Genomic DNA, 12,501 nt, shown 5'->3' on the forward strand with positions numbered 1-12,501 from the left:
ATGGTAACGGAACATGTGCAAAGTATGTTACAAACAGATTCCTCCTTCAAATAAGTATTTACACTTATTTTCATATGATATAGATCCAATAACACAAGTTTATTGATCACAGTTTATTTCACCATGTTGTTCAGTTTTAGTTATATCTTGTTTACAGAGATGTCTGTTTTAGCATAGATAAATAAATATGTTCTATCATAATTTCCTTTTTAGCCAGTCTATAGCTCTAAATCAGCTACCATGTTTCAACCTCGCGTCGTTTGAGTTTACCTTTTATTTCTATGTAACCGGATATTCTGGACGTGTAAAAAGTAGTCCCATATTTATTTTTTATAGGTTATAACACACTAAATAGCCGCCACTATATATTCTATATAAAATGACAAGTTTTCACAATGCTGCAATACACACCTAGACCCATTTCAAATTTCTTTAACTTACATTTTCTTGTAGAGCAACATTTATACTGTAAAAATATCCAAAGAAAAGTAGGGGTCATGTTTGATGCAAGAAAAATATTTCTGGTCAAACGGACACACCGTAATTTTTACACTGAAATGACAATCACAATTTAGGGTAGGGGTGTATGAATAAATTTCACATGTTAAATCAGTTTGGAGTCTTTTTTTCAACATGCAAATGCTACCAGCATGTCAAGTATAGGCATGCAATATGATTTCAACCAATATATAGCAATGATTTCAAGGAAAAATCCTTCTTACAGCAAAAAAAACTGAGAACTATTTGAATCCGCCATTATGCGACTACCATTTTTCATAGGTGCTCAGGCTATTTAGTGTCTGTATGCCTATAACCTTGGTATTGTGTGAGTGTGTGAGCAACTGAGGACTACTGTTTTAAACAACAAAAACAAGCAGCAACGGATTCTAGAGTAATTATGAACTTTATATTCACATTCGAAATATTCGGAATCACTCCGCTCTAGGGTTAGGGTTGAAGGGCCAAACTTAGTTTTACATAGAGTTGTATAGGGAAAACATCTTCTTGTCTTGAACCACAATGTACAGAGCTTAGATATTTGACATGTAGCATTGTCTAGTGGACCTCTACTAACATTGTTCAAATCATGACGGGTCTATGCACAATGAAATGTTGATTCTTCAGGTGTATCGATTGAAATATCACTCAATAAGCACTGGCTAACAGTCCTTTCAGAGCTTTGATTATAGATTCGAGATCTGGTAAATTAGAGCGGTGATGTGTATGACAAACACATGCCTACTGACAGTTTCATTATATGATCACTTTCGAGTACATTCCAAAACGTAACATCGATTTTCTGAAGAAAAATAACAGTGTCAATATTCTTTCTGGCATCTATGAGGCATCGTAAATATAACACAAATGGAAAATACGAGGAAAACATCTTGCATTATACATGTACGGTGTTCCGTTAGGGCCAGCGCCTGCTCCCTGTGAACGCGAAGCGCGAAGGTACGACGGTACGATTGCGAAGCGCGACAGTACGATGGTCTTCGCCATCGCACTGTTGCACTTCACCATCGTAGTGTCACCATAGTACTGTCGCGCTTCGCCATCGTACTGTCGCGCTTATCACCGTACTGTCGCGTTTTGCCATCGCACTATCGCGCTTCACAATCGTAGTGTCACCATCGTACTGTCGCGCTTCGCCATCGTACTGTCGCGCTAAAACCATCTTTTCTCTGTTTACTTAAGGACCGACTTTAATTTAACTCTGTATTGTATAGTATTGGCATCAAATAATTGGAACGCTTTTCGGCACGGGTATTATTGAAATGAATATCACCAGTCCTGATGTTATTTAAATGAATATCACCCGGCAGCTGTTATTCAAACGAATACTATCCGGGTGTTATTCAACTGAAAATTCCCCGGTAGAGTGTCACTCGAATGAATATCATCTGGCATGATGATATTAAAAATATCATACCTTAATATTGTTTGAAATGTACTATTCAAAAATAGGCTCCGTTGGTCTATGGCTATTTTACATTGTTTACTTAAGCGATAATAAATATGAATATCAACCGGTAGGTTGTTGTTTAAAAGAATATCACCCAACCGAGTGTTATTTATGAACAAAATAACATTGTATTCAAAATTAACCTCTCTGTGGAAAAATAAATGATAATGCGTTTACATGTAATTAATTGTTTTGTGAGAAAATGTTATTTAATCAACTCTTTCATTTCAAGCCATGAAACGTTAAAAGTATATATTGTCAGCTAAAAATAATAAATAAACACGCTTGTATAAATTTGCATAATATAAAGCTTTATGGTAAATTTTATACAAAAGTGTTAATTAGGTCTAGAATACAGTTGTTAGTTTCCTCTTACCCGACCGACCCTGTCTTTTTGTCCACTGACCATAAAGTTTTAATTGAAGAATTGTATTTGATAAAAATGTAGATTTATGTTAAACAAGATTATTAGTAAGTAACTCCAAAGCACGTCCCTCCGTCTGACGTGAATTCTTTTGCGCATGCTTAACAGGAAGCGATAGTACGATGGTGAAGCGCGACAGTGCGATGGCGAAGCGCGACAGTGCGATGGCGAAGTGCGACTGTACGATGGTGACACTACAATGATGAAGCGCGACAGTGCGATGGCGAAGCGCGACAGTACGGTAGTGACGCTACGATGGTGAAGTGCGACAATGCGATAGCGAAGCGCGACAGTACAATAGCGAAGCGCGACAGTACGATGGTGACACTACGATGGTGAAGCGCGACAGTGCGATGGCAAAGCGCGACACTACGATGATAAAGCGCGACACTACGATGATGAAGCGCAACACTACGACGGACTGTCACCATCGTCGTACCTTCGCGCTTCGCGTTCAAAGGGAGCAGGCGCTGGCCCTAACGGAACACCGTATAAATGGTAGTCGGTTGAGCATCGGAAAGCCCTGTTGCACCTCAAAATGGTAGCAATGCATTTTGGTAGTCACTACCAAAATTCGGCCGAGTTTTGGTAGTCACTACCAAAATGCGTAACACTCAACGCAATTTGGTAGTTTGCAAAAATGTAGTACCAAAATGCGTTGGATATGTACACATCCAACGCAAAACGGTATTAATAATAATCTCATGATTTACAAAAAGAATATTTTGTGACGAATGGACAATATTATTTCAAAGAGAGTCATGATGGAACTTAGTCGCTCATCCGACCTTGACCTTTTGACCTTGAAAATATAACGGCCCTAGATTCAGTCAAGCAGGATCATTGGAACACACGTGAGAGAGGTCAGTTAGAAGTAATTTAGCAGTTATTTTTGCTACTGGTTATCAAACTTGCGCGAGATAATATGCCCATAAATATTCTGACCAAGGTTGGTAAACATTGGACCAAAAACTGCTCAAGTAAGAGAGCGGAAACTGTCAACATTCGCCATTTTGAGTTATTCGAGGGGCATAACTCCAGAGCTACTGAGATGATCTGACTAGTTATCGATCTTGGCCGAGATATAATGCAAATCAGCATACTGATCAAGTTTGGTGGATATTGGATAAGAACTGCTCAAGTTAAAGAGCGGACGCTGTCAATACTTGCAATTTTGAGCAATGAAAGGGGCGTAACTCCGGAACTATTGGGACGATCCGGCTGATTATCGAACTTGCCCGAGATGTTAACATTCTGACCAAGTTTTGTGAACATTGGATAAGAACTGCTCAAATAAGTTAGTAAACAACTTTTGCAGCCGCCTGCTTGCCGCCCGCCAGCCGCCCGCTTGCCGCCCGCTTGCCACCGTTCTCATAATACGTCGTATACGAATGAAGAAGAAAGTCAAAATCTGCGATGAATATTTAGAGAAAATCATTCGCATTTATATATGTAGATAAATAATAAGATACATGACATTGTATACCTTATTGATGAGGAAGCGTCATTTCTGAGTAAATGATATATTTCTTACCCATCTAAACATACAGAACCCAACATTTCCATGCGTTGTTAGGGGAGGACCCCAAAATACCACTCGCATGTATACATACAAATAAAAATCTAAATCTAACGACGGAGAATTTAGTTTTTGGAAAATTATTTGAGTAAGCCCACGCCCACATTTTATCATTTTTTTACGATGTAATTCAAAGATATCTGTAGTGGACTCTCGAAACCCCTCACCTTTAAAGAGAAAACAATTTTATTGCCGGAAATATTTACCTAAGACCCTTAAAACACGCACAGAATTCACCATTTATGTTTATGTGGGATGTTTTAAAAAAATATCTAGGTGGAGAATCCACGTGCCATCCTCACATTTATACTTCGTTTTACAGAATTCAACATTTCCGTGCTTTAAAAAATCTCGGTGGACTATCCCTCCAACAGCACTAGCACATTAAAAGAACAAAACAATACAATGTTATTGCATAAGAAGCGTCGTTTTAGGCCCCTTTCGCACGCACAGGAATCTACATTTTTGGTTGTTTTTATACGAAAACTATATCTCGGGAGGGTAACTCCGAACCCCTCCAACACCATTTTTATAGGAGGCCTTCCCTCCTTTTATCTCTCTCTTTTATGCGTAATGTAAAAATGAGCACAGCCCCTGATTTAGAAAAAAAACTACCAAAATACGTTCCATTCCATGATCCTTAACACATCATATGTACCCTTGCAACGCATTTTGTCGCTACCAAAACTCGGCCGAATTTTGGTAGTGACTACCAAAATGTGTTGCTACCATTTTGAGGTGTAACAAAGCCCTTACGAGGCACCGGTTCCTCATCATAGGACATATTGCAGCCAATAGGGGTTACTTGCTTAGTCTTACGACATTTGGTACTCAAATAAACTGGAGAACAAAATAAAATTTAGTCACATCATCATTTCGGGAGAGAAAGCGTATACGGTCCTGTAGCTCTATTGGTTTGGGCCTCAAACCGGTATTCCGTGTGAACGGGTTCGGGTCCCAGTCTGGCTGCAATGTTGTGGGACACCTGTTAAATATGCACATGCTGGTATAATAAATCACTTGCTGTAATGACCATAATTGTCATGTATAGATATTTATTGCTATTATGTAATCATGAAAAGAAGTATGAAGTAGGATTTTGCAGAAAATACCATATTACCCAGCTGAACAGTTTATTATGGATAAATATTCTGAATCTTTCCATTTTCTGCATTTTGAAATACAACTATTGAAAGACCGAAACAGATTTATTTTTGTGGAACAGTCGAAGCGTAATAATAAAGATCAAACTCTCTGTTATTAAAAATTTAACACTGACATGAAGTAGGAATATTTGATACCAGTTTTAATTTCCTCTATCCCCCCGCCCCTCCCCCACACCCCCGAACAGCAGACAGAACTCCAACATCGTGGCATGGCTGATTTTCAAATGGTTACGCTTGAATGTATTAAAGGGCTTTCGGGGCTTAAACAGAAGAAAACCCTTTGAATGATTTGTTTTCAATGTAACAGCTTGATGAACCTTCGAGATCTTGAATAGACATATCTAAAGTCCTTTTAACGGTTTAGCTTGACTGTATTTTAATGAACTGCTTGATGACATGGCGCTATATAAATCTGGTATGACACGACACGACACGATACGATACGATACGATACGATACGACACGACACGACACGACACGACACGATACGATACGATACGATACGATACGATACGATACGACACGACACGACACGACACGACACGATACGATACGACACGACACGACTCGACACGATACGATACGATATGACAAAATGTTCAGTTCTTAGTACGAAATTTATGTGAAATATTGATATAAAAGGAACAGCATAAAAAAAACAAAGAATTTTGTAAAGCAAGAGACAACATTTGCAACATGGATCTTGCGGCCTTTTTGTACTCAGTGTATTGAAATGGCATGCGTAAAGTATGAAAATGGATGTTGATAAATAATTTTTAGTAATTATTTTGGCAGTTTAATTTTAAATTCCTTTTTTTTCCGTTTTCAGTAATAATTTTGTATTTATTATAAGTTACACTGCTTGTTGGTGACAGGATACGGGATATACGCTGTCGAGGAAATCCATATCAGGCGGCAGGATACGGGATATACGCTGTCGAGGAAATCCATATCAGGCGAGAGCTTCGCCTGATATGGATTTCCTCGACAGCGTATATCCCGTATCCTGTCACCAACAAGCTGTGCAACGATTTTATCTTGCCGACTACCCTTTACTTACATGCTATAATCTAATATTTTGTAAATTAACAAAGCGGCAGCCATTTTTTTAATCAAAATTCATATCTGAAATGTACTAGCAGGATATGGAATATATCTTGTCTCCACGTGACGTTATTGACCAATAGAAATGCAAGAAACTTGTAGGAGGCAAGATAAAATCTAATAACTGTGCAAATTCTATCCATATTCCAGTAGTAATTTCGTAAACTAAATTAATGTTACAACGGAAACACACACACACACGCGCGCGCGTGCGCGCGCACGCACGTACGCACACACACACATTAAAGATAAATAAAATCACGAAAAAAGCAAGATATAAGATATTTTAAACATCCCTTTTGCCATGGTTACTTTTAACATTAAGATGCGATAGGATACAATGATAAGTCTTCGATATTATGCCAATATTAGCCATAATATTTTATTTAGGTCATAAGAAAATTGCACTGAGGCCATCGAAAAACCTTTTACCATTTACAGCTGCTTAAAATGTAAGAAAATACATTACCATGGAAATATGAGTCCCGCGACAAATATATGTTAATATTTTATGTATTGACGTTTTTTGCACTTATTGCTGTCACAAGAACATACTTCTCCGTCCTGGTCTCGTTTTAGTAAAACATTATTACCGTTCTCCAGCAAAACCGGGCTTATTGACGTTCGTGACGTTATTTGGAAATACCAGTTTAAAAGTTGACGTCATCAGCACAGTGCGTCATCAACTTTTCAGAAAGTTTACAAACAACACGTGTGTAAATTAAATCGATTGTTTTCTTGTTTTTGGATAGATCTAGTTAATGATAATTAAATATGGATGAGGAGTTAGAGGTAAGAGTTTTCTTCTAAACCAATAGTTCACTAATAATGATTTGTGCATTGCTTTGTGCATTTTAGAAATGTGTTTACATTTGTTTACTTCTGAGACAGAGGTGACCTCAGAAAGTCGGTATCAGAAAACCCGACAAAAGCATAGGCACCCGATTTTTTGGGCTACGCTCCTGCACCGCAGAGCGCGCGCGCGCCGACATATATCGTACCATGTCATGCACTGTAATTCAACCTACCTATATAAAAGGTGAAAAGTCCACAAATCTCCCGTTTAAGAAATGGCATATTTTCTCCTGTTACTTAAAAAAAACGGAAACTTGACGATGCAATTCATAGGCATCCGATTTTTTGGGCTACGCTCCTGCACCGCAGAGCGCGCGCGCGCCGACATATATCGTACCATGTCATGCACTGTAATTCAACTTTCATACAAAGATTCCAGCTTATATGTTGTTGAGATCAATTGGCACGGCAAACATACAAAAAATAAAAAAAAAATGTAAAAAGCAAAATTATGGTTAATATATACAATAAAAATCGGTTCATTGCATATACTTTATACGTACGAAGATGTTTTTATAGTATGTGCGATGATTTTTTGTACTAGTACGTGCGCACGTATTACTTTAACGTACGAAGATGTTTTTATAGTATGTACGATGATGTGTTTTGTACTAGTACGTGCGCACGTATTACTTTATACGTACGAAGATGTTTTTTAATAGTATGTGCGATGATGTTTTTTGTACTAGTACCTGCACACGTATTAGGTATTACGTGCGCACGTATTAATATAAAACTAGAAATATCTTTAAAAATGATGGTCGGCGAATTGTAATAAGGAAAGAAGTTTATGAATTTTTCATCTTACATTCACCTTTCATCTAACATTTTCAAATTGCAAAACTAAACACCGCACTTTAACAATTTAAATGGTTCTCTTTTAATTTTTCGCAAAGGTTTCGTAGGGTTGCAATTTTGTTTCGTTTATCCTTAGACGAATAATTACAGCAGTAGTTTGATGAAGATTCATGAAGCGGTTCATGAGAAGAGGTCATTAAACGTGTTTATATTTTTAGCTAAATTGGTCCCTATCCCCATTTGTAACAAAATAGCAGGAGACCTTACGATATTGTTACACATCGAGTTTGATAAAAATCCATTACATTTTAGTGGTTAATGCGAAGAATAAATGAATTTGGAAGAGGACCTTATAATGATGCTCCAGACCAAATATGACAAAGATCCACCAAGTTGTTCATGAGACGCTGTATAAAGGCATTTCTAGTTTTAGCTCTAGCAGCCCCTAAAAGGGGTTAAATGTCCCAGCTGAACAAAGTTGGCTGCGGGCCTAATAAAGATGCTACAAATCAAGTTTGATTAGAATACATGAGAAAAAATCAATTAAAGGATTTTTTTATTTATTATTTTTATTTATTTCTAAAATAGGCCAACTGATCCCGCTTTAACAAATGCATATTCGCTATTCATGAATCTTTGGACAATGACGTCACACCTATAAAAAAAGTGAAGGTCAAGCAAAACATACAATTGTAATTATTTCAATATTTCTGTTTCATAAGCAAAGTTTGACCGTAGTCATATCACATAGATAAACTGTATGCAGCGTACCTTCATTTCAGAGTAATGAGATTCAGTCATAATATAGCATATATATAATAAAACAGATTTCAACTGAGTTCAATATTTGCATACCATACTAAAGAAAAATATTCGTATATAATAAATCAGTTAAATAATTTATAACAAATATATCAAAGCAAACAAGTACTCATTTTAATATGCAATCTGAATAAGTCACAAAAGCAAGAAAACCTTTTCATATACAGACGACAATTGTAACAAGGGAAATCTTTTAAAAAGCACTTCTCTACATAAAAGACTCTTATCACACCCTTATTCATGTGATACACAGACCGTATTTAGCTCTTTCTTTAGTTTGATATATGTTGGTATTTGAACAGGTTTTTATCATATTTATTAAACTTACTTATCATTTTGAGATATATCAATATTTTTGCTAAATATACTGAGCCAAAGTTAGCTTTAAAACTGTGAACAGCGTCGTTTGGGATAAACGCTTTGTCTACATTTCACTCAGCGTAGCACAATCAACAGAGTGAAAGAAATTGACACTCTCGTCCAATCAGGCAGAGTGTTGCATAAATCTTCCATTTTGATAAATTATCTATAATGCGTTATCAAGTAGTTTGATTTGCAAACTGAAGTCACGTGGCATAGGTAACGAAAACGAATTTAGACGGCGTTCGCCGAAAAACATCTATGTCACCTCTGTGCCACCGTATTCACGGTAATTGATGTTGCAATTTAAGTTTTGAACATATCAAATTGACTTTCATTAATAATTAATGATTTGCATTACTAAAAATAACATTATGTTCAACCGTTGAAGCCTTAAGCAAACGTGCATTAATGCAAATAAAAACTTATTTCCATGCACTGAAGTTTTCTTTGCTTTATTATTTCCAGGTCAGAACAAGAATCAGTATGTGATTGGATATTTCATGTGGCGTGTCATGACAGGAATACACCAGGAGATCGAATACCATATGCAGATTCCTGGCCATGCACGCTGCCTTGTTGACAGTGGATTTGCTTCTTTAAAGAAGCTTTACCGGCGCACCGATTATGATTCCCTTGTTCAGTTGCAACACGTTGTTGATATGTCGTCTGCTACAAATGAAGCTGTTCGATATCCTGCTTGGCAATGGCGTGACTGGAAATCGTTCTTGGGACCTGTTATTAAACCAATGCGTGGGATAAGGTAGCTATGATATTTTACAAAGCCACTTGTGTCCATAGAAGCAAGCTGTATCAACGAAATGCTTATTTTGCAAAAAAAAATAATAATATTTAGTGATTTTGTCCAAAAATGCTAGGTAATGGTAATCACGTTGCACAAGAGTGCGTTACAGAATAAGTAATTTATTGCAAAGCTGTATACATATAAAAAGCAAAGCATTATTTGCTTGTTTTCGATGAATACTTCATTTTCTTCTTCATGCAGGAAGTACCAGTACTTCAAGATGTCTTCTGACAAACCTGGTGTTGTAACTGTGAAAGAGAACAGAGACACAGATGAAACGACTGTAAACGTGCTGCGGTCTCAGGATCGTGTATTTCCAGCAGACGACTTACCAACAGTTATCCCTGCCCATGGACTTACACGAGAACGCCAGGATTACCTTTATAAGGCCGTCAGACCTTATGTACGCCCAGTGCACCAGGATAGCACGTGCCCAGCGCCTAGTGATCAGTAGTTGTTTGACATTTGTAGACACTTGAATTGGAATATATATGAGCCGCGTCACGGAAAAATGTGCCTTCGGGAATCTTCGAGGCTTTGCGACCAGCGTGGACCCGGATCAACATGCGCATCCGCGCAGTACGATCAGGGCCCACACTGTTCGTTGTTACGTCAAAGAAGGCTTATTCTACCTGAAGATGCAATTTTCAGGTGTATTAATGCTCAGGACAGCCTAAATGAACACTTTCCGGAAATTCACGAAGATTCCCGAAGACACATTTTCTCGTGTCGGGTCTCATATGTACTGGTACGTCTTGACTAAAACGATTAGTAATTAGTAATTATTTAATTTTTGCTGTTATATTTACGTTGTTATTATAACAATATGTTTAAATATAATGTTAAATAAATGTGAAACTAGACAGACATTGTTTCTTGAAAGGGCAAAATCGATGAGACTCAAGAATTTTATATACAATTAAGTTTTACTCCCATGTTTTGAAAGGGACTAACCCACACATTTTTGACGAAAATATTTTTCTTTCAAAAATCAGCATGTGTTTATTCTGAAAGTTGTTAGTGGCACAAACTAATTGAGATATGAATTTGTCAAAGAAGTCCCTATGAATGACAAAATATATTGTGAAAACAGTAGTAAACCGTTGCAACGCTTTTCAAATAATGTAAACAAATACACTATTTTTGTGTGTTTACGGATTTTTACTTCTTCTTTTCACCAACTTTATCATTTTTTCAATGTTACATATTCATTTTATTTCAAACTTGGTGAAAATGAATATGTTGAAAAAATCTTGGAAAACTGTGGGTTAGTTACTTTTAAATCGCAATGATCACTAGATCTACATGTATATCAAAACGAAAGACGAATTACCATATATGTATCTTATACTGAATAAGACGTTTATTTTGACAGAAGAAATGTTTTCTCCTATAGTTATAGCCTGCAGAATAATGTTGAATAGTAATTATAACTGACACCGAAACACATTTTATAAAGCTCTTTACGACGTTATCACGACGTCATAACAGCGCATTTTTGACGTTCCTGAGCATAGCACCATGTAACTTTAAAACTCTATAAATAAAAAACTTATTTACATAGAATAAAACGGTTTTCACAGTCATACTTGTTAAAGCTTGATAAATTGGAAAATGTCAAAACCTAAAAATCGAAAAAAATGTCATTAAGCCCGGTTTTGCTGGAGAACGGCTCAGTTATTTTTCGAGTTAAATAAGCAGTTGGGACAATAATATACCTTGAGCTGACAATAACCCCCCATCCCCACCTCTAGGGATATTTCTACGCTATGATTTTCTTAAAGCATATAATATAAGCTATCATTCCAGAAATTCTGCCATCTGGTAGTCGGGTTCTTTTTACGTTACAGCCTACTTTATACGTTACCATTTATAATTTCTAGAAAATACTGACTGGCACTACAGTTAGCCATAAATGGTTTACTAGCTACACAGTTATCAATATATAAAGAAAGAATATACAGATTTATATTTTGCAGGTAAAATTGACACTTATAGGCATGTGCTTTACGTTATCAACTGTACGTTACCAAAATTTGCAATGAAAATAGAAAATATAATTATGTGATTTCATATTTTATTTGAAGTGTGTATGTCAAAAGTGTTATAAAAAGAAATTGTGGTTATAACAGCTAAGAACTTGCCATAATTATACTGGTTGTAAAATATTTCTAATTATCAAGAAAAAATAAGCGGTCATGTATAGTAAAGAAGATAGAAATAATATAATGTTGACAATATGAGTTTCAAATGTATAATATTTTTTTTTTTTTAAAAAAAGTCGAAAACTATTTGGGATGTGGTAAAATATTTTGTTGAATAAAGATATGTAACATGTACAAATTTCATAAAAATGTATTATATATATTAAAACATAAATATATCACAAATTATAAATCTGTGTAACGAAAATTACTCATTAGATAAATTGTATATGATTTTCTTCAAACTGAATTTACCATCAAGATTAACAAAAAATCATTTTTCATGTGAAATGAAACTAATTTCATTCAGTTGAAAATGAAATGAGACGAAATGAAATAAAATGAAATAAATAAATAAATAAATAAATGTGTGAACTGATTTGCAAAGAGTGGGTGCTCCAACTTGCTTCATATATAT

General features: G+C 36.0%; 1 protein-coding gene across 1 annotated transcript; it reads left to right on the plus strand.

The window, feature by feature from the left end:
- Positions 1–10,966, plus strand: LOC123549786 (uncharacterized). Its single transcript, XM_053516838.1, has 3 exons — positions 1–22; positions 9,543–9,837; positions 10,081–10,966. Exons 1-3 carry the CDS (start codon positions 1–3, stop codon positions 10,331–10,333), a joined length of 570 nt encoding a protein of 189 aa, XP_053372813.1. The 3' UTR covers positions 10,334–10,966.
- Positions 10,967–12,501: the final 1,535 nt, after the last annotated feature.

Source organism: Mercenaria mercenaria, chromosome 10 (genome assembly GCF_021730395.1).
Source record: "Mercenaria mercenaria strain notata chromosome 10, MADL_Memer_1, whole genome shotgun sequence".
In the NCBI taxonomy this organism is placed as follows: Eukaryota; Metazoa; Mollusca; class Bivalvia; order Venerida; family Veneridae; genus Mercenaria; species Mercenaria mercenaria.

What these genes read in the sequence shown, in the direction of transcription:
- LOC123549786 (XM_053516838.1), top strand. Translation starts at nt 1, where the DNA reads ATGGTAACGGAACATGTGCAAA. An exon ending in GGTAACGGAACATGTGCAAA is followed by an intron (nt 23 to 9,542) that starts GTATGTTACAAA and finishes TATTATTTCCAG; the next exon opens with GTCAGAACAAGAATCAGTAT. An exon ending in AAACCAATGCGTGGGATAAG is followed by an intron (nt 9,838 to 10,080) that starts GTAGCTATGATA and finishes TTCTTCATGCAG; the next exon opens with GAAGTACCAGTACTTCAAGA.